The sequence below is a fragment of the Fundulus heteroclitus genome, chromosome 12, assembly GCF_011125445.2.
Source record: "Fundulus heteroclitus isolate FHET01 chromosome 12, MU-UCD_Fhet_4.1, whole genome shotgun sequence".
Classification (NCBI taxonomy): Eukaryota; Metazoa; Chordata; class Actinopteri; order Cyprinodontiformes; family Fundulidae; genus Fundulus; species Fundulus heteroclitus.
Window position 1 is genome coordinate 10,532,153 of NC_046372.1, and position 23,085 is coordinate 10,555,237.

The following is a 23,085-nucleotide window of genomic DNA, read 5'->3' on the forward strand; positions in this document are numbered from 1 at the left end:
AAATTCTTGCATCGATGCATAACACAGTGGTCAGGAACAAAATGGTAACTCCCCAGAGTCCTCAGCTCCAATGAGAGCTCATGAAATGCAGGTTTATATGCGCATTTATCCAGTGAGGAGGATGAAGTCAGGAGAACAAAGCGCTCTGTGGGGAGCTCAGGCTGTCTGTATCTCTCCGTTGATGAATGGAAAACTGTAATTTTAAAACCTAAAATTTAGTGTTTTACCGGTGAGGGTTTATCTCTACTAAAATTATGTAGCTGTGAAAACTGCTACATTTCACCCTTTCACTTCAAGTTGCTATCAATTGTCTTTTTTTTTTCTCATTTGGAACTGACAGTCCAAAAAATGTGTCACATATATTAAGATCATTATCGAAGCTATACAGGCAGGACAAGTGATTAGAGAGAGCAGTAAAGGATTTAATATAATATAATACAATTCGAAGGGATGAAGAGATGTTTTGTACTGACAGCAGATAAAAGCCACGATGGTTTCTGGTTTCTTTCATGAGAAACTTCAGGCTCAGAAACAGCACTTTTTCAGGTTGTTCTGCTGCTTTATAACCTTAAAACTTTGTAACAAAAAAAAAAAAAAAAGGTGACAAATGTTTTAGTGGGTTGCCAGTTAACAGCAGTTTGAAGTTCGTTGCTTACTTTTTAATTAGGTTAATTTGGCATATTCAAATGAACCGGACCAAAACAAATTAACCCATCAGCCCTAGAGGTTAAAGTCTTGAGTATGGCTATTTGAACGCTTTCATTAATATAGCATTTCATAGACTTTTTTTTTTCTTTTTTAAAGTGGGTTCTTTCACTGAATTTTAAATGAGGACTTCCTGCATGTTAGAAGCTTAATGGACTCCCTGGTGGTCCAAGTCTTCCTCATTCTGTTTAAAGAAACATCTTTCTAACAGTGCAGTCCTCCCTACTTAACAGGATGCAGATGGAGCTAACCTGAAATTATTACATTGGCATTTTCTGTCTTGACAGAACTAAGGCATCTTTGAAACAGCTACAATCCATAATTCAAAATACGGTTAAAACATTTCAATTAGAAAATTGTAATCTGTGTACTACTACCCAGTCCCCCCACCCCCCCACCCCCACAGGTTTTACCTTTTTAATTCACCCTTTTGCACGAAGTACAATTAGGATTTTTATCCTGACTTTGGTCTGTTTCTTTTTTTTTTTTTTTCTTTTTTTTTTCTACTTCCCTCATAGCCATGTGAACCATTTCACCGGGACTGTGTACCAGAGTGTTTTACTGTCTCAGAAGCAAGCATTGAAAACCGCCAGCATGGATGAGGCCGTTCAACCAAACACCTCTCCTGCTCAGTGGCCTGGTAAGTCCATCAGATTCAAGTTTTTTTTTTCCATGGTTTTAAAAGAACAATTCTATATTTGTTCTATTTCAGCAACAATATCTATATACTAGCTAAAAAAAAATCTTTTAGTCTAACTTGGCACCCCCCATGCTCTTATACGTCAAAGCCAATATTAACTACAGGTATATCTTCAAATTCAACTAGACCTGAAATCGATCAAGCTTTTTTCAGCCTATTAACTAGAAGGTGTCAAAAAGCCTTGGTTCGCACTGCAGTCCTTGGAGGTTTTATAAGACTCAATGCAAACGCCTATTACCAACCCAGTCCTGCACCTGTACTTGGCTGTTGTTTAGGTGGTTCCTCTTCCTCCATCACCTTTTCCTTCTTTTTCTCCTGTCCCTCCTCCTCCTCACTCCTATGACTGGCATTATTCTGTCCCTGTGCATCAACTCCACAACCTCGATGGAAACTGGCCACCTCAGCTACAAACAACAATAAGAAACATTATAGAATGGACAGTTTTAGAACATATATACAACAAAAAATTACTCTTTTTCTATTTTTCTTGGGCTTGTTAAAAATATTTAATGTAGAAACACAGGAAAACAGGACGTAGGAGAAAGGAGAAGTGCATTGCAGAGTGTTAATGTCACTTAAGCCAAAGGTATTCAGCAAAGAGTCACAGGCCACGACTGGGTGTTCATGTTTAGCAAACTCCCTTTGCTAAAATTAACTTCTATCCCTAGTAATAAGTAATCATAATTGTCGGGAAGAATGTGTTATCCGAGAGCTTCTCCACAGTCTTTCTTTAGGTTGTAATGTTTTTTAGGGGAACCTGACAAATTGCATCATTGAGTTTATTACCAGCACCGTCAAAGATTGTTCTCTCCAATGAAGAACTCAGAAACTGGTATAATTAGTACAGCATGTCATGAAAACGTATTTTATTTTTTACCGACTAGTGAAAGGCAGAATTTAGAATAAACCAAGCAACATCTCAACAGAAATCTTGTTTATTCTCATCCGAGACTGCAGGCTGTCAGTGTAGATGGTTTATTTTTAGATGAATTATTAAAGATCTGTCTTTGTTGCTGTCCCTCTCTTTAATAATTCATTACATGGCAGCTGACTGTACAGATATCAGACCTTCTGATCTCCGTTTGGATTGTTTTGTTTAGCCTTAAATGTTGTCTTTGAAGCGGGATCATTTATACATTAATCTTTTATTCAGTCACTCTGGCTGAGGATAAGCTTGCTGCCGTTTGTTTGTTTTATAAGAGTAAGACATTTTGCGGTGGTAATTTACCAACAAATAGCAGAAAATCACAGGAGATGGTAAGAAACATTGCTGCTTAAGAGAAGGCTTCCCGTTACGTTTTATAATTACAGAAAAGATTGCTTTTTATGCGTTGCCAGCAACCATTTAGCGTCATTGTAAATGTCTCGTCTCTCATCTGATGTTTTATGAGGATCCAAGATGAGATCTGAGGCATTTTTGATTACAACATTCATAAAAACTAATATGAAAATCTTTACTAGACCATCCATTCCTTGTGGCGCATTTAAAAGGATGTATTTGTCCTCGACGCAATTTATTTCCCGTTTTTTTGTTGTTTTTTTACGGACTGTTTGGTTTCTTTTGTCTCTCTTCTTGTTTCTTAATACTCCTATCAGACTGCTGATACATTTGTTGCTGGAGGGAGGAAGAGAATAGAATGATCAACCTGAAAGACTTGTAGGACATCACCAAAGACGATCTAAATACCAGTGGAAACGTTAAAAACGGGTCTGCAATTATAAGATAGATTTGATTGAAGGAAGATTATTTTAAACCACCCAGTGGTATGAATTATTTTGGGGTTAACTGTAGTCAGATACATTAATTGCTTATAGTGCAGTGATGATCCTACTTGTAGAACAGCAGCACAATGTTGTCTGAGGTGTTTCTTGTAAATACTTGCATGAAAAAAAAACATTCTTCTTTCATTTTTAACTCCCCCAGGTATTGCCTCCCTTATTCGCCTGTTGAGCTCTGCAGGTGAGGAGACCCAGCCAGGCTTGGCTGTGCTGCTCTGTGAGATCCTGACGGCAGTCTTCCTCAGTCTGTTCGTGCACGGCATGGCCACGCACTCCAGCAACGAGCTTTTTCGCATCGTGGCACACCCACTCAACTGCAAACTTTGGATGACGGTGTTTGGAGGAGGCGCCCGCATCCCTGTCGTGGATAAAACCAGCAGCCCAGCAAGAACGCCGCCTCCAAGTGAATATTTTGCAGATGTCTGCTTTCCTTTCTGGCATAGAGGTTCTATTTGAGAGCCGTGGGAGTAGCTAGACAAATCCTAGCTGGTTAAAAAACGAGTTATATTTGGCTTATAGTGGTATTGTTGTTGTTTATTTCTTTGGATTTATTGAAACGTATTTAAACTATCTCTTGATTCATCAGCCTCACCAAGTGGGTCAGACAGGAAGCCACGGCGATTCAGGCTTCTGTCATCCCGGAGTGGATCCAGGGAAGAGTCGGGAATTGAGCGGGAAGGACCATCCAGTCTTAAGATTGTTGTGGAACAGGAAGCTACCTCCATTTTCAAAGAGCAGTTTGTCCCACCAGAGCTCAGTATCTGGGACTATTTCATTGCCAAGGTAACCCAAAACACAGATGACACTGAGCAAAAGCCTGTGGCTGTTTTTTTGCTCCCAGGCCGAGGTTGTATACTGCCTCTGATTCCATGTTGCTCTGTCCTTCTGCCTCTCAGCCTGAGCTGCCACCATCAGAAAACAGAGTTGAGTATGACTCAGAGGAGAGCCAGGACAGCCAGGATGAAGACGATGAAGACAACGAATCTGAAGACGTGTTTGAGCCCAATTCTCCACAGAAAGAGCATTCAAACCATAATTCATACAGGTGACACAACACTGAGTGGTAATCTCTGTATACTGTGACTCATCTTCCCTCTCGAAACAAGACGTTTGCATCCTTCCTGTACGTGTTTACATGGCCTTGTGTTTCTCCTTTCACTTCCATTCATTTGAGCTTCCTGGAATTGCTGCTCCACATTCAGCTTGAACACACTGTGACGTCCCTATTCCCCTCCCGAAAGCAATCTAATTTGACGTGACATCTTTTCTCTTTTAAGCTGGTGTTTGATGCGCCTAGCCATGGTTCAGCTGGTGTTGGTCAACCTCAAGTCTTTCTACCCGATGGCGGGATATGATCTACTAGGTAAAAGGTCTAAGCTGCTCTACTCGCTACATCCAGGATGGAGATGAGGGCTGCCCTATTTCATTCTGCCTCTCTCAGCTAATCTCGCTGCCGTCTCCTTTTGTGTGCGGCTGCTTTTTTTAAACACAGATTTGCCTGTGGCTTCCCCTCTGTGTCACGCTGTGCTGAAAACGCTGCAGCGGTGGGAGCAGGTGCTGCAAAAAAGGCTGGAGATCTTCGGAGGCCCTCCCTCCAAGTATATCTCCACTCATCTCTACGATGAAATCACAACCCCAGGCCCCGCCCTGCTCAGACACAAAGCCCTGTTTGAACCATCCAACACCCCGTTCAGGTACTATGATAAAAACAAGTCTGTTTCTGTTCTTATAAAGGCAGAGAAATGGCAATTATTAACCTTTTTAAGAACCTGCAGAATTTGTTCAAACGCAAGAAGTCCTTTATCTATTATGTGATGGACCACATCTTTTATCCCTCTGCAGTTTGAACTGTGTTGAAAACCACATGAGCAACACTGCTGTTTTTTGCCGTCTTTTTTTTTTTTTTTGCTAAATGCTTTTAAAAAGCTCCTATTTCACTTATATTTATAACATTGCAATCGGTTAGATCAGGGGTGTCAAACTCATTTTGGTTGGGGGGCCGCATACAGCTTTATCTGATCTCAAGAGGGCCACACGAGTAAACTCATTGCAAGATTAAATAGAACTAATGAATGTGGACTTGTTGTTGATTTTTATATTAAATTAATTTCACTTTTACACAATATATTATGAATAACCTCAGCGTTTTTAAGAAAGGTATGTGCAAATTCAACAATACTTTTTCTCAGTTAAACATTTACTTGTGCATTATGCATAAGAACTGATCACAGTGATTGTACAATGTTGAAAAACATTTATTCACATTTTTTGGAACTTAAAAACCCTGTCCTACATGACAAAATACATCAAACAGATAAAAAATAAGAAATGATTTAAATTTTTCCACACCTGAAGCTTAATCTGCTAATTAAAACACAGTGCCCCTCGTGGACAATATAGGAACTGCATATTTTCAATTAAACGAAGTACATGTTTTTTTCAATAATTGTTTTATCATTCTCTTCCTTTTATCTCCTCTTTCTTTCACCTTTTGTTTTTTTTCTTCTTGTTCTTCCTTTCCTCTCCTACTTTCCCATTATAGTGTCCATATCATTTGAGATATTCCCCACATGAATCATAATAAAACTATTCACATTCATAAATCAAGTGGAGCACTATACTGCTCCACTTGTGAAAGTCAAATCTGATGAGCTCTTTTTGGCATTAAGACAACAATTACTATTGCCACATTGCCAGACAGGAAACTGAAAAAAAAAAATAATAATAATAATTTTTATAATGATAATGCATATAGCCACAGGGCCGGACTAAATTGTTCGGCGGGCCGGATCCGGGCCGTATGTTTGACACCCCTGGGTTAGATCCTCTTGTTAGTATGTTGCATGCTCTAATGGTCTTCTCACTCTGTTTTTCACAGAAACAGCCACTACTCAGCGCTGCCGGTGAAGCGTTTATGGCAGTATTTGGTCAAACAGGAAGAGGTGCAGGAGACGTTCATTAGGAACATTTTCACAAAGACACCCGGCACAAATCAGGTAATGACGCTCACAGTCCTCCCCACCTGCTGCCTGACGCTCACTACATTAGCTCTCACTAAATAACATATTTAACTGCTATGATAGAGCCCAAATATCATCATCACTGCTTGATGCCTTTATGCTCACATTTAGGTTTTCTTTTGGGCGCTGCATGCGGTTTACGTGTCATAATTGCCTTCATTTGCATGTTGCCGCTTCCATTTCTCGTGCCGATAATTACCCACTGAGTCGAATAACATTGCAGTTAATCAATGGTTGTGTATTTGCATGTTTTATCACTGGTTGTTGTGTGTTTTGTTTGTGCTGGTCTGCCCTTTTGCTGCTCCCCCAATCACTAAAGTCGGTTGAGGACCACACTGACACTATGAAATATTCAGGAGTGGAGGAAGCAGGAAACAGTCAGGTACTGCTACCTCTGATCAATGATTGCTTAGTAGGATGGACTGTGGTGTTCAATCTCAGAATCTTTTGCAACACTTGATTTACTTAAACTGCCAAATATTCAATGTTTGCATGAAATGATTTAATTAAAGATGCACTGGTCAAACTTTGTATGGTTGGATTCCCATTCGAGCTGCTGCAACCAATTTTTGCTGACTCAGATTTCTCTAGAAAATAATTGTGTGAGGTCCTTTTAAGGCCAGAATTATTCATATTTCTGGTTCATTTAGGTTTAAAGAAATGTTAGAAAATAGATAAATTGTGCTGTGGGTGTTTCGCTGACCAAAGAAGGGTTGGATTTTTGTCTGACCAGCCAACCGCTAATCAGTTTCCATCAAACTGGAAATTATTAGATTTTGGTCATTTATTTCTCATTGCCCCTCCAGAGTCTTTTTTTTATTAGTTCATACTTTTACTTTATGAACAAAGCAGTGTTGCAACAGGTCCTGGGAGATAGTAACAGTGTTGATTTATGTGGAAATAAAATGATTAAAGGCTAACTGTATATCTAATTTTAAAATGCATGTTTATTAGAAAAAATTGTAAGCGGCTAATAGAAGGAAAGTGTCTCCAGCTGTAAAGCTGACTAAGCCCCCTGTTTATTCGCGGGCTATTATAAAGGCACACAAGCTTTGCAGCTTGCAGAGCAAAGCATTTTATTTAATGTTCTTTAAACACTAAGATGTGTATGACTCTCTGTTTACTACTTCTGTAAATGCAACACCTTATGTAACGTACTTCACCAGTTTATGGTTTGAATGGTTCAAGCTGGGGTGGCAACACGCACGTGTTCAAAGTACCTGTCATTTCCATTTAAGCTGCAAACATAACCTCTTTAATCCCATATTAAATGGTCCTGACAGAATTACAGTACGTGTATTTTTAGGGCTATGAACTCTGAATGTTGCTGTCAGGAGTCTGATATTAATCTTACATTAAAGCTGCTTTAATATTAATGCAAATGTGAGCCATAAGTCTTCAGCCTGTAAACGGATGCTTTACAGACACGTTCCAATCATGTGGTTCTTACCACGGGAGCCGGCACATTCTAGGTACTCCATTTGGTTCAGCTTTAATTAACCCAGTCTCTCGGAGGACAGCCTATGAAGCTGAACAGCTTCACATTAATGGGCTCAACTCTGTCGCAGTGAATCTGCTTCCTGCAGCGATTATGTGCCAGTGAAAATGGCAAAACACCATATTTAGATTTCTGCAGGTCAAGTTTTATTTGACTCTATGAAAGAAAACGACACATTCTTTTCCTCCCGACTGAATGCACAGAAGACTGTAATTCAATCTCGTCTCGAGTAACTTGGGCGTCAAATCCCAACTTCTCCGTCCAATGAGCAGAGCTACAGAAGCGCCTGCAGAGCTGTAAGCATCCCTCAGGACCTCTCATTGCTGCGGGGTCTTTTTCCCTTCTGCTCTCTACTAGCTGGCCCTTACTCACTGTTCCTTTCAAACCTCTTGACTCCTGTCAAATTCACGTTACATTCAAAAGCCTATATATCTTATCAGGGTTTTGTGTAATAAACCAACACAAAGTCATGGATAATTGTGAAGCAGAAAGAAAACGATTGCTTGGTTTCAAAATGCCTGAACGTAAGAATCTTACAAATGTTTTGTTCAGTTATAAGAAACCACATTTACTCTGAAATGCTTAAATAAAATGCAGTCAAACCAAATGTTCTCAGACATCACCTAATTTGTAAATACAGTCCACCTTTGTGTCATTTAGTTTCACTTTAAATCCAGCCTTTCTGTGAAGCCCTCAGATGTTGGTTTGGGAACAAAGAGCATCTTGAGGATCGAGGAACCCAACAGGTCAATGACAAAGTTGGGAGAAAATGTTAAAGCAGGATTAGGCTATATAACAATATTCCAAGCTTTTAACACTGTTCAATTGCTAATCCGAATATGGAAAGGGTATGACACAGCTACAAACCAACCCAGACCTGTTTGTCCACCTAAATTGATAGGCTGGACATAAAGGAGAATTAATCAGGTTTAATTATTGTGGTCAGATGAAACCAAAATTGAACTTTTAGCCTTCTGAAAATCAGTGTTTGGTGGAAAAACACTGCACTTTCCTTAACATACCATCGCAGTGGTAAAACACGGTGGTGGCATTATGATCCTGTGGCGGCCTTTTCAACAGCAGCTAGGGAGAATGGAGGGCGAAGACTTGGTGGGAAGAGGGATGAGCTAAATGCAGCGTACTCCTGGTAGAAAATTTTGGTGGCTGAAAAAGACTTGGGAGTTGATTGAAGGTTCCCCCTCCAGCAGGACAGTAACACTAAACATGCAGCCAGAGCAACAATTAGATGCTTTAGATCGAAGCAAAGCCATGCATTAGAATCCAATTGCAAATCTGAGTTGAATTTTTTGCTCTTTAAGATGCTCTCCATCTAATCTGAATGGAAAAGATTCAGTCTCTGGAAGTGCAAAGCTATTAGACTCCAAAAGAACTGCAACAAAAGTAATTTTGCCAACTACTGACCGAAGGGGGCTGAATACAAAAGCTCGCCAGACTTTACAGATATTTTATTTGTAAAAACTAAAATAAAACCTTGTATCATCTTTCCCCTTCACCATAATATGCTACGTTGTGTTGCTTTATCACTCAAATCCCAATAAAGCACATTGGTGATTATTGTTGTAACGTGAAGAACTTTAAGAGGTATGAATACTTTTGCATGGGTACGCTGTACTTAAGCCTTCATGGTTAAGACTTAAGAGTCCGCTTATCTTCTATTGAACAGAAGCGCGTGAGCTTCTTTTAAATACTATAGAAATGAAAATAATTTATAGGATTAGCTTGGCAGATGCATTCTGCGGAAAATAACTTGACAAATAATTTGTTCAGCTCTCTTATGTCTGTTCTATAGTTTAAAGGAAATGGAGCGGGGATTAAGGCTGTTATTTGTCTGCAGGAACTATTTGCCAACGTTTCACTTGTAATTACTAAATCTCCATGGTGGTGACATGGTGTGTGTGTGTGTATTACTCGCCACAGACCGAGTCAGATCTGGGCTGCCCCGGAGGCAAAGCACGCATCATCCACAAAGAATCTGACATCATTACAGCCTTCGCCATCAACAAGGTAAAATCCGCACACACTGATGTCACTAAAAATCAGAAAATGTGACGAAAAAAGACACTAGTGTTCACAGTTAATTACTTCAGCTGCTTGTTTGGCAGCCCTCGCATGTTTCTGTATTTTCTCAGTAATATAAAACTTTTATCAGTACCGTGGAAGCTGAGGCGGTCTTCTTGATTCCTGTTGCGGCGGTTTCTTTGAAGGGAAATGTTCGTCAACACTTTTCTGTCATGGGAGGGGAAAAAAATGCTGATAAACTTGTTTATTTAGAGTTTTGGTTCTCTTTAAATTACCATTTCACTGTGCCTAAATATTATACAGCAAGTCTCGCTTTTCTTCCCTGTTTAATTTTACCTTCTCGGATCAGTGTTTGTATATTAATGGCGTGTGGTAGTTACAAACCAACATTGTAAATTTTTTTTTACCTCTAAAAAACATTTTGTTTTGCTAAGCTACAAGATATTTGTTCTCACTCATTTTGGGAAACTCATATCTTTTATAGATCTATTACATAGAAAATTAAACATTTCAGAATATTTATAGAAAGTTGAGTGGAAGGAAAAAGTGTGGTAAGGAACCTTGCCCCAGTAATTGGGGTTATCAATTCAACAATGTTGCTGAGCTTCATTTTCTGTAAGCTATTATCATCCAAATTACAAGAAATACTTGCAAAATTGCGCTCTACGTGTAATTAATATAGATAAAGGAACAATGAATTGTCATAACATTCTAATTATTTGAGAGGTATGGTAAATGGCTTGTACTTGTATAGCGCTTTATCAAGTCGGACGACCCCGAAGCGCTTGATGGTCGTTGGGATCTGTAAATAGATATATATTTTTTTGTAAACTTGGAGGAAAGTTCATGCCAAGTTAAATTTGAACTAATACTGTTTAATATAGAACACAGAGCAGAGCTCGTCTGAATGGTCCCATACCTTCTACTTCATCTGCTGCTGAGCCTGTTGTCCTTGAAAACAGAACAGGGTTGAGACTAACGGCCTTGGTTCAATAAGGCTCTTTATCTAGCGCCGCCAGCCTTTTCTCTTCTATGATAAGAGAAAGGTAACCGTCAGGCTTAACTTATTCTGCCTGCCTAAAACTAAGGGCTGCCGGGGAAGGCTCTAATTTGCTCCACCAGGAAATTTTAAATGTTTTTTTTTTAAAGTTAGTAGAGCATTGAGCCTTTACTCAAGGTGCCAAATCAATGTGAATTTCAGCCTAGAATTATGGCACAGTTGATAAATAGAACTACAACCTTGTTGTCAGTACTGTTTTATCCAAGTGAATAAAAAAAGTCTAAATTTCTTTAATTCAGTTATTTCAAATAATAATAATAATGTTTGGTATTGATTAATTACACATAGATGCATTCAAATTTGTTATTTCTGATAGTTTTGATGATCGTAGCTCACAGCTAACAAAAACCCCCAAAATGAAGTTCCTCAGAAAACTAGATGTAAGACCAGATTGTAAAAGAATTTAGCAGAGACATGTTATTTTCGGGCCATAACGTGTGGTCCAGGATTGCTGACCTGTTGTCCTGCAGAGATTCATTGACGTACCACAAGGAGGGTCAGCTTGAGAATAGTAATCGTAAATTGAATGGTTAGATTCCCAAAGCGCAGACTGCAGCCGTAGTCGGCGCTTCAAGAGCCACCACTTACCGACGTATCCAGTACATGATCTACAAAAACTCCTGAACTAGAAGCACCGTTACAAGTGTCTTATCCGGACTACTGAGAAAAGATTAGACTGTTGCCTTGTGGTTCAGGGTCTGGAGGAAGAATGGAGCGGCACAGAATCCCAGCTGCTTGAGTATTAGTGTGACGTTTTCACAGTCAGAGATGATTCGGGGTGTCATGTCGTCTGCTGGTGCCGGTCCACTCTTTTATAACGTCCATAGACACCACAGCCATCTTCACTGCAATTTTGGATCCACTTGTGCTTCCTTCTTCTGACAACCTTTTATAAGAGGTGCTGATTGCATTTCCCAGCTGGACCTGGTACCCACCCACGCTGCCAAAGGTACCAAAAGCTGGTTCAGTGATTATGGTGTTACCTCGCTTGAGTTGGCAGCAAGCTGGCCCGACCCGAACCCCAGAGAGAATCCATGTGGTTTTGTCAGGAGGGTGATAAGAGACGCCCCCCCCAACAGTGCAGAGGAGACAAATGCTGCTTTCATAGCAACCTGGGCTTCTTGGTGCAGTCATTCATGGAAAATGTGCCCAGACCAAGTATTGAATGCACATTATGTACAGTACATGGACATCCTTTTCAGTTGGCTGATATATCTGATTTGAAAATATATTTTGTATTGCTCTTATTGAATATGCAACTTTTCTGTGAAACAAGTTTTTGTTTTAATTAGCTGTAAGCCACAATAATCAAAGTTAACCAAAGTAATTGATTGAAATGTAGCCCTTTGTGTATAATGAATCTATACACGAGTTTCTCTTTTTCGGGTTGAATTACTGAAATGTATCAACTTTTTGATGATACTCTAATATACTAAGATGCACTTTAATATCTGAAAAGAAATATCTGCTTTTTAAAGACCGCCAGGTTTGTGGTTTTTAAACATGTGCAAAGTATTACTACACACTGTGACATCTTAAAACTGACATCTTGATATTCATACGAGCTGACATGGATGAGCAGTGGCCAGTAGGCACATTAAATTCGTCTGATGCAGATTTTCCTCAGAGACTCAACCTATTTTCCCATCACTTCTATCACCTCTGCCCTCTGTCCGTCTCTTTCCTCACGCCTCGTCTTTTGTCTGTCCGCCAGGCAAACCGTAATTGTTTAGTCATGGCCTCCACACACGACATCCAGGAGCTGGATGTGTCAGCCATCTTGGCCACACAGATCTTGACTTGGATTGATGATGATGATGTTGAAACCAAAAGGTAAGAGAGCAATCCTGCGTGTTTTTTGGCATTTGCTTATTTACACTGCGCTGGTTTGCACCAATAGAGATATCAACTCGTTCAATCATTTGTTGGCAATATTATTCATTTGAGTCACATTTTTAGCTCAAATCCGTTCTCTATTAATTTGCTTATTGAGTATAAATCATTTTAATGTGACATTAGTTTTGCAAGCATTATCTATCCTGGATGCATACGTAAGGCTGTTCATTTGCTCAAGAAATCTATTATTAACCTGTCAGTTCCTGTCTTATGACCCATGTCATCTCATTATTTTTTTCCCTGTAGTGTTGGTGGTGATGAATTCCTGGTGGTCCATGCGCGAGACGACTTCGCTTCGCTCCACGGCACCACTCCTTACACCCACAGTAGCCCCGGCACGCCCATCAACGTGCCGTGGCTTGGAGGCCACCAGACCGGCAGGGGTGCAGCTGTGGTAAGTTCCTAACCTACATTTAACGTGAAGACATTTAAGTCAGGCTGTCTGGTGAATGCCAAAGAATGTTACAGATGCTAGACTGCATGTTTACTGCAATGTCTATAAGCTACGGGTGGTACAATCAAGACTGTCCCTGTTTCTGATCTGAATAATTTAGGATTAGGCATTTTGCTAATACCGTGTTCTAGTCTGTCAACATAGCAACGAAAATAAAATCAAGGCCATTCTGTCTTAACGCATCTTCTGCAACAACAGGCTTTAATAAACTCACATCTTATTCTTGGTGACCGCAGAGCAGTTTCCTCAAGTCTTTCGTCTATTTTCAAAAGACTCGTTTGCATTGTTACGTATTTATGTGCAGACAAAAATATGTCTCTGCCCTTTTTAAATATGTGCCAGGTTGTTTTCAACGTCTTAAGGCCCATTCATACCTCACGTAAAAGACGGATACGTGTGGAGTGTTTCATACGTTCTAACAGTCGATTTCGTCCGTATTTTGACACGAAAATTGGGAGCTTACGATTACGGACGAAACGGAGCAATACTACCGGAAAAGGTGGGGGCGCCAGTGAGTTTGTAGTACAAAATGTCAACAAAATCACGAAGAAGGTTATAATTCTGGGCTTTAAACAATGGCGGGATTCGAGGAACGACTTGCGGAGCTTGTCTGCAACTACCCACTCATATGATGTGTCGTGTCCGGGACACAGGGACAAACAAAAATATTTACTTACGGAGCAAATACGACAAAATCACGTCTTGGACCGTCGCCATGTTTGATCAGTGACGAATCATTGCCGCCCAGCACTTCCACCTAGAGGAAATATTGGTTATTGCACACCTCAACGGACGGAGGTATGAAGGAGTCAACGGATAGAACGTACGGACAGAAATACGGACGTGTAGGCCATACGTAGGGTATGAATGGACCTTTAACCTGTTTCAGCTGCTTTTTGCTCAGCTCAGAATAACACAAACTGTATTTTGGGGAGATCTGCAAACAAAGAAAGTCACTCAGACAAACAGGAAGGTGCAGCAGCCTCCGCAGTTTCTCTTTTACTGTTTATATTAATGTAAAGTGTGAAACACTTAGCTTGTTAGGGAAGTCAGCTGGTCAACAATATAATTTGCTCAGCTTATAATTCAGTACTGTACAGCTGCCCTCCAAAATTTGCCTTGATTTTTACAGCTGCAGGGCTCCCAATATGGAAACCTGACATGAATTCATAGACTAAATAACCACAGGGATCAGGAGCAAAGTTTAATCAGTGCCTCTAACAGCCATCAGCAAAAAAATGCCTTGTTTGGGATACTGATTATCCAATAATTACCTTCCCTGCGAGCTGAATTCTTGCAGTATTTGTGCGTTCACAAACACACGAGAGTCCGTCTTGTGCCGCTCACACCTCAGCTGTTTGTGTCCAAGCCAAAATAACGGTTTGGGACAATCATGTTGCAGAAATGTGGTTTAAGGCGGGACATACCGCTGTGATGAAAGCAAGAGCTGACGAGCCCACAGCTAAACCAACACAAACATGGCAGCGCAGGAAGACGCACGCATAGCCGCTGCTATCACATCCTTTTTGTAAGAATTCGGGATTTCTTCTTTGAAAGAAGAAGAGCAAGATGTGCCATGTTGTGGTTTGTCTTGACACCTGCTGCTTACATTTTCAATTGATACTGTCATTGGCTAAAACCAACCTTTTGGTAGGCAGGCACTAGGTGTCGCTTTGTCCAATCAGATCAGAGAGTTCTGCTGAATTTCCCTCCTTTCCCAGGTTGATAACGTGCAGAACGAAGAGTGCTACACATTATCAACCTGGTTTATGAGGTTAATCCAAGAGGTCTTTAATAAAAATTGTAAACATTTGGCATTCTGTTAGCTGTGACAACATCTAGAGTAGCAGATCTGCCATTACCACAAAACATAGAAAGGATTCCTGTATCAATGTGTGCTTCTGTGCTTTTTGTCTCTGGGGGTTAGAGAAGACAGAGCAATCGGTCGAGGCAGATGACCGCTCATACTGAGCCTGGTTCTGGTTCTGCTGGAGGTTTTCCTCCCTGTTAAAGAGGAGTTTTCCTCTCCACTGTCGCTTCATGCTTCCTTAGCACGAGGCAGTGTTGTAGTCAAGTCACTATGCCTCGAGTCCGAGTCCAGGTTCGAGTCACCAGTGTTCAAGTCCGAGTCAAGTCCAAGTCATTAAAAAAAAAATCCGAGTCCGAGTCGAGTCCACTACTCATCCGAGTCGAGTCCGAGTCGAGTCACTATTGACGTGTGATGTATGACATGAAGCAGTAACATTCCATTGCACTAATAACTCTTTCGCTGTAGTTACCCTTGGTTTTACTCGGTAAAACTACCGCTTTTTCCAAGTCTAAGACGTCTCCTAACCATGGTTTTTAAACATTGTTGTTATGGAACGCGCAACAGCGACTCGAGGTACGCTGATAGGCCGCATATGAAGGATGTTAAAGCCGCAAGCGGCGTCGATCGGCCCTCGCAGCCAAGCGCACTCAGGCCTATTGGCCACCGCCGCACCGCCGGCCGGCGGGCGGTGTTCGCGCTCCGCCGCGGCTCCGGCCGGCGGTGCGGGACACCGCCGCGGCTCCAGCCGGCCGGCTGGGTTCGCGCACCGCCGGCCGCCCGCCACCGCAGATGCTGTTACGCATTTTCCTCGCCCGTCCACCGGGCGATTCCCACAAACGCGTTCGGCAGCGCTCCCCATGACTCACAACAAATCTGGTGAAGATCGGTCGATGCAGCGAGGAGATACAGCCGTTGGATAATGATAATGCATTTGGCCACCGGGCCGGACTAAATTGTTCGGCGGGCCGGAAAATGTATACCGATTCCTGGACGGTGACTACAAACAGAAAAAAAAAAAACGGCCGATGACGCAATGATGGCCGAGCAGGAGAAAAACATCGACTTACCTTTCTATCAACTCGGCCCGTTTTCCAGTCTTTCTAAGCCCTCGACACTCAAGCCATTGTTTGAGCTGAACGTTGGTATGTTGTTCCACAGTTCTACCAGTAAAATAGGCGCCTGGACATTCTTTTGTGAAAGTTTAACAGCTGTAAAGTCGGTCATATCGTTGTATCTGTTGCATGTGTAATGGCTGGTTGCTACGTGCGCTCTCACACTGTTTGCCCAACCTTAGCGGCAAGGGGCGTTGCTCATGAGATGGTGACGTCACGTGCGCGGTACGACATTTAGATATTAAAATCATACATCAAATAATATTCTAATGACATATTAAAATTATAGCCTAATGATATTAAAAAAAGTCGAGTCTTTTTCTCAATCTCCGAGTCAGAATGATCTGAATGTAGGAGTCCGAGTCCAAGTTCGAGTCATCAGTGCTCAAGTCCAAGTCAAGTCACGAGTCTCTAAATTTAGCTAATGACTCGGACTCGAGTTCGAGTCTCGGACTCGAGTACTACAACACTGGCACGAGGTATTGCTGAAAAGACATGCACAATGCAGACGACTGTCCACTGTGGCTCTACGCTCTTTCAAGAGGAGTAAATGCTGCTTGTCAAGACTTGATGCAATCTGCCGAGTTTCCTTAGATAGGAAACATTTTGACCAATCTGTCTGGATGATTTGATTGAATTTCATGAAAACGGTGTTACAACAAGAATTAATTATTGTAAACTTTGTGGAACCTTGTGGAACAACGTAATTAGGTGCTTACATCAATATATTTATTAGATACAATGTAATTTAAGCATGTCAGGCCTGCTGAAAATTCTATGATGCAGTTTCAAATATGAAAAGCTCCATATCAATATAACAGACCAGATACATTTAACCTGCCACACGAGTTAAGTGAGCTTGAAACTCTTTCACTTTCCAAAAAAGCAGTAAGACCCTTTCAGCTTGCAAACGACAGAGATGTCAAAGCTTTACTAGTGTAATACCTAGCACTGCTCTTCTGGAAGTAACTGATGTTGTCTTATGCTCTGGATCTGCCGTTCTTTGTTCTCCAAGCAGCCAAAATAATTTGCATTAATAATTCATTTGCGTCTGCGCCCAGTTTGCCAAAAGCATCCTGGCGGCTAACATTAACTTCTGTCGGAGGGTAACAGAGGAATGAAAAAGGTTGTTTTCCCTCCTCTTTTGAAGCTGTAGTTTCTGCTGGTTTCAATATAAAAAAGGCTGTGAAACTGGTTTGACTGAGGAGAGAAAACTAGGTGTTATGAGCCAGGAGGGAGCTGGGTTGAATTTTATGGTTTGAGTCATGTTTGTTTGATTTTTTTAACCATTTCATTCACTGCTATGCTGACTGGACAGCAAAATCCACTCCGGATCATAATTATGTTACAAACCATTCAAACAGTTTGCTGAGGGTTGGAGGAGAAAATGTTCTGGCTGAATAATGGAATAATAAATAAATCTCAGAGCAGACGCTGAGGTTAAGGTGTGCTTTTCAGGGCCAACGGTGGAAAAGTGTCAAAGCAAAGGGTAGCTGAGCTGCAGTAGATTAAACTAAGTACGTGCCACCTGGTCATAAAACAATTGCATAATGCTTATAAGCACTGTTACATGTTATGAGTTTTCCTAACTAAGCAACAATACCAGATTTCATTTTGACAAAGATTTTAGCAAAAAGGTAACCCTAATTTTTGTTAAAATGTTTTAAAAGCTTATCGCCTTTATCAACTGTTATAAATTTGGACGACATGATCTAAAAATAACACCACAAAATGTTGCAATACTGAATAAGCAATTGTGCTGAAAAAAAAACTTGTAATTGGAATTAAATCTCAACAATTTTATCTTAGCTCCATCTTGCATACACACCAATGTATTAAACATTCCTTTCAAAACAAAACATGAAAAATTACCACATTTGTCTTTTTCTGTGGTTTTCTGGACTGGAAGGGAAAGAGTGATGTTTTATAGGGAGTTAGAAGAAACTAAGCTCCTGGTATATTAGATGTTATGGAAATGTTTACTTTCCATGCAAGATGACTAAAATGCCATCTTACATGTAAAGTAATACAATAATATTGCAAAGCCCAAATAGAGCATATTTATTAAGTATGTTTGATCTGTTGGAGTAATGTTTGCATAATCCTCTCTGTTAATGATGATCCTCTCACTTTGAGTATTCGGGTTGTTCTGTAGTGCATCATCAGTTTTTTATCACATTCAGTAATTCCTTTTTAAAATAAGTTTTCATTTGTATACCATTCAGCCTCCAAGTTAGTCATCATTCTAGCTCATTTTCAGCACAATAATAACTGTGAAACACTGAAGGGGTTATTTTATGTCAAGAAAGTTTGCTATACTTCTATTTATTCTCTCCCGAGTTCCCCTTATGACCTACTACAGCTTAGCAGTACAATTATCCTGACCTTTTCTTGTAGCAGTATACTTTTCTGCTTTTTCTGCAAATAAATAAAATATGTTTAGTTTTCTCAGTGAAACTCTTCTCCGCCCCCTCTTCTCTTTCCTTCTCCCAGATGATAAAGAGAAATATCAACAACGTGAGAAGAATGACCTCTCATCCCACACTGCCGTACTGTAAGTAGAACTCTGACGTCTGTCAGTGGATTGGAGGAGTCATTGCTTTTATATTAAAAGTGCAACACATACGTCACATTCGTCTGTGAAAAGCCTCCAGAGAGGATTTCATCATCATAAATTGTCTCTAAGTACATATTTTGCATCTGAAAAGGTGCTTTTTTTTCTCTCCCTCCCTTCTCTCTGGTGCCTGTGCTGCTGTTCAAATAAAGCCTGTCGGCTCTCTTGCGATATTCTTGTACTTTTTTCTCTAAAAATGCAAACTTCTGAGGTGTCTGGGTAGGACGATTCCCAGCATGCCAGGAAAACGCTTCCTGAAGCGTATAAGTGAACACGTTCCCTAATCAATTATGGATGGTTTGGGGACTAAACAACGGCTAAGATATGCCGAGACCCTTGCACTAACTGAAATCTACCTAAAAGATGTTACATTTTCATTTCTACTTTCCCTTTTCCTGTTCATCAGACCTGACAGGAGCTCAAGACGGTAGCGTGCGGATGTTTGAGTGGGGTCATTCCCAGCAGATCATCTGCTTCAGGAGTCCGGGCAACTCCAGAGTCACCAGGATCCGATTCAACCACCAGGGAAACAAGGTCAATAATTCACACACATCCTATGTGCTGCAAGCCTATAGGGTGTAAAATCTAGAACCACATTTTAGGTTTTAAATTTCTGTACTGGATATATGGAACATGCATACTGGAGTGAAAAACTTTTGCTTTGGAGCGTGCCAAAAAAATAGAAATTTAATTATGTTGCAGTTTTAAAATCGTGTCAATTTCAGTTTACAGGGTTGCAGCTTACAGCAGTTAGACGCATTTCTATGTCTGAAGTCAATAAAATGTAAAACACAAAATAAAAAATAATTAAATGCTATGAGAGGAGAAATCAGGCAGGAGAGCAAAGTCATTGAATCTACAGCTCTAATTTACATTTAAAAGGAGAAGATGTATGTAGTTTATCCTCCTGTAAGAAGTCAGGAGGAATTTGGTCTGGGTAGCATGAAGAACCTAACAAACCGGCACCCTACCCAGAGATTTAAGAGCTCTCTGTGGAAAGCACAGTTTATAATTTGCTGCTCTGGTACACAACCACTTCTGCCAACATAACACTAAAATTCTGGATGGACATTGTAGTTGTTGCATATGCAGTATTATTCCTCTGATGCACACAGACTCAGGTCAGCAGCATCCTTTAGTGGTCTTGAAAAAATAATCAGCGGTGAATGAATGGAAGTAGCTAAAATTTTACGGCACTGCAAAAATATAACAGTCAAAACTCTTTAATCCATCTACAGTCAGTTTACCTTAATAGTTTCTGCAAAACAGTAACTTAAAGCTAATAGTGTGCGTTTTGGTTTTTGTCAAGTCAAAATACTCGACAGACACAGAAAGAAAAACAAGTCTGTGAAGCTTTTAAAAGTCATTGGTAAACATGAGAGAAGATTTTTTTGGACAGATTGTAGCAGTCTTCAAATGTTTCTGTTCATAATCATTTCTTGTAGGATTTAACTACACTACAGTTATCTAGGTGTAAGATACTAGCAAAAAAAAAGGCGGGGGGGGGGGGTCAGTGCCGCACCTAATGATTGAAGTCAAAATGCAAGTTCAGAGATTTGGGGAACAGGCAAAGATTTCTTTAATACAGTCAGTAAATATTCACAGGTGTTTTGTATTGAGAGGTAAACATAGAAAGTAAAAACTAATTTTCTTACCTAGGAAACTTTAAGCTCACAAACAAAATCTGCGGTCAGCTCAGTGGTCAAGCTGCTGACTCCAGTAGAGCTACTTGTCCTAAACGTGGATCTTTAGGGAAAGTAGAAGTGTTCACATCTGGAGGCACATCTGTGTGACACATTTGTCTCTTTTGTCAAAAAAAAAAAAAAAAAAATACAAGAATCCATTTTCAGTTTGAAGCAGCTCCAAATAAAGCAAAAATTTTATGTGGTAGTGTCTTTCTGTTTTAGGGAGGTGTGGTCCTAAATGCTCTTTTTGCGTCAGAATAGTAAAAGTATTAAACTTATATGTATGGAGAAAAAAAAATAGAAAAGCTGAATGTAATTTATTTATTTTAGACTTTTCTGATTGCATGTGTTTTTTTGGTCTTAAAATATGACACATGCCCTTTAGGTAATATATTTGTATACTATTCTGCAATTGGACACCATTTTGTCATATTCAGAGTTTTTTTTTTTTCGTACTTTCTGTCACATATTTGCCACTCCAGCTCACACCACCGTGGGGAGTTGGTCCTCAGCACATATTGTTACTGAGCTGAGTGAAGCCAGCGTTTTGAACTCAGACTCTCGCCTCAGGCTAATAATTTTCTCAGATGGTACCTCTCCTGTGCCAGTACTTATCTGCCTGTGCCGGCCAAGGGAGAGCAATATGCTCTGGAATAAACTAATGCAGAGAGAATGCAGGCAGAGCACCTAGTTTCCGTTATGTAAGCGCATCGAGCTGAACATTATGACCACTGACGGTGAATTTTAGTAACATTATTCATGGTCTTTTGATCCCGGCCCAGTATCATCCTGGAGTAGTATTTCATAGCAGACCTGGTTTGTGTGTTTTTCTTTTTCAGTTTTTTTGGGGTGGGGGGGGGGGGGGGGTTGTTCAAACAAATTAACTGGTAATATTTCTTCAGTTACCGCAATCTGCTGTCTGCCTGTTTTGTATAGTTTGGTGTTGTAGATGCAGATGGAGGATTAAGTCTCTGGCAAACCAACACCAGTGGGAACACACCCAAACCATACCTGGTACGTTTTTTTATTTATTTATTTGCAATTTATTTATATCCCATTACTATCATTACATTAAATGAATGTTTTCTTCTTTTGTCATTTTTTTTTTTACCGACTGCCTTCTGCGCTCCTCCTCTCTGCCAGACTTTGCAGTGCCACAACAAGACGGCTAATGACTTTGTTTTTGTGGGCTCTTCTTCCCTCATCGCCACCGCAGGTCTTTCAACAGACAACAGGTACATAGACACGAAAGCTGATTTTCTTTTTTGTTTCAGAGATTTTTACCTTACCCTCTAACTTAAATCACCCTGAACTCTTAGTCTCCTAAATTTTATGCTGTGCGCGTTTTGACTGCTGGTGCCGTTTATGTAGAGTATGTTGACTTAAAAATAGGAGATTTCCAGCAATGAATCTATAGGCAACAATACTTTAACAGCAGCTGTACTGTATAACTTATACAAAGCAACTCCAAGCTCCATACAATATGTAACTGTGGCAAGTTGTGCATGAATTATAAAACTTTGAGGCAGACTTCTGCTTTCACTCATACTTGAAGAGGAGGTGAAGAGGATCTACATTAGAGATTACAAACTGATGTTCTACAGGCATTACTTCTGATTCGTTTAAAGCGCTTACGCTCTAAAACAACATTTAAAAATGCTCCTCACAAACACTTTTATAATGAATTTACCCAGTGCACGTTTGCAGCAGCAGGCTTTGATTCTTTTAAGCTTGAATTATGTTGACGATGGTTGCTTTTAATCTGTGCCTCAGAAGTCTAACTCTGTAAAAGACTAACATAAATGGTCTAGACGCCTTAAATTTGATTATATTTTATTTAAATAGTGACAATTCACAACAAATGTCATCTGAAGGCAGTTTACAAAGTCAAATTAAGTCAAATCATTGGTCAAAATGTTTCCTATCTAAGGAAACCCAGCAGATTGCATCGAGTCTCTCCAAGCAGCATTCACTCCTGGAGAAGTGTAGAGCTACAGGGAGAGACGTCTGCATCGTTGATGGCTTTGCAGCAATCCCTTATACTGAGCAAGCATGAAGCGACAGTGGAAAGAAAAACACCCCTTTAACAGGAAGGAAAATCCTCCAACAGAACCAGGCTCAGTGTGAACGTCTACCTTGACCGACTGGTGGTTAGAGAAGACAGAGCAGAGACACAAAAAGCACAGAAGCACACATTGATCCAGGAATCCTTTCTATGTTATATGGTAATAGTTGATGATCTGCCTCCCCTGGATGATGCAACAGTTAACAGAACACCAGACCAGGTGTACCTACTATGAAGAGGAAAAAAGAGAGAGAACTATAAGTTAAAAGTTGAAATAACAACCAACAATGCAAAATTGGAGAACAGTAGGAGAACTCTGCAGAGAGAGAGAGAAATGGATCCTAATGTCCTTCAGCAGCCTAAGCCTATAGCAGCAAAGCTACAGAGATAGCTCAGGGTAATATCCCTTTGACTTGAGCATTTGGTCTCTAAAGACATTTTTTAAAAGTTAAAATATGCAATCTTTGAAGGTTTTAGTGTCTTAGTATTCAGAAACAATTTTAATCACTGCGGTAATCAGTTTTCTGTTTTTAAGAAACAAGGATCAGTGCTGCTGCTGCATGACTGTGCAGTTAATGCTCCTTCAAGAGATGTCAAATAGACTATAAATATTAAATCTGTGAATGTTGTAGGCTTCCCCTGATTTA

At 40.3% G+C, this 23,085-nt stretch overlaps 1 protein-coding gene across 3 annotated transcripts in view; it reads left to right on the forward strand.

Moving 5' to 3' along the window:
- The window catches only part of LOC105931350 (dmX-like protein 1), an 86,676-nt gene that overhangs the window by 52,478 nt on the left and 11,113 nt on the right, over positions 1-23,085 (forward strand). For 2 of the 3 annotated variants that reach the window (XM_012869986.3, XM_036143900.1), the window contains exons 34-48: positions 1,224-1,345; positions 3,330-3,587; positions 3,771-3,967; positions 4,081-4,229; positions 4,462-4,547; positions 4,677-4,878; positions 6,063-6,180; positions 6,524-6,586; positions 9,641-9,727; positions 12,517-12,635; positions 12,945-13,092; positions 18,568-18,628; positions 19,095-19,222; positions 21,310-21,387; positions 21,517-21,608. In XM_012869986.3, the coding sequence (XP_012725440.2) occupies positions 1,224-1,345; positions 3,330-3,587; positions 3,771-3,967; positions 4,081-4,229; positions 4,462-4,547; positions 4,677-4,878; positions 6,063-6,180; positions 6,524-6,586; positions 9,641-9,727; positions 12,517-12,635; positions 12,945-13,092; positions 18,568-18,628; positions 19,095-19,222; positions 21,310-21,387; positions 21,517-21,608 (1,908 nt within the window). The remainder of the gene's footprint in view (positions 1-1,223; positions 1,346-3,329; positions 3,588-3,770; positions 3,968-4,080; positions 4,230-4,461; positions 4,548-4,676; positions 4,879-6,062; positions 6,181-6,523; positions 6,587-9,640; positions 9,728-12,516; positions 12,636-12,944; positions 13,093-18,567; positions 18,629-19,094; positions 19,223-21,309; positions 21,388-21,516; positions 21,609-23,085) is intronic. The other variant, XM_012869987.3, reaches the window with a different exon arrangement.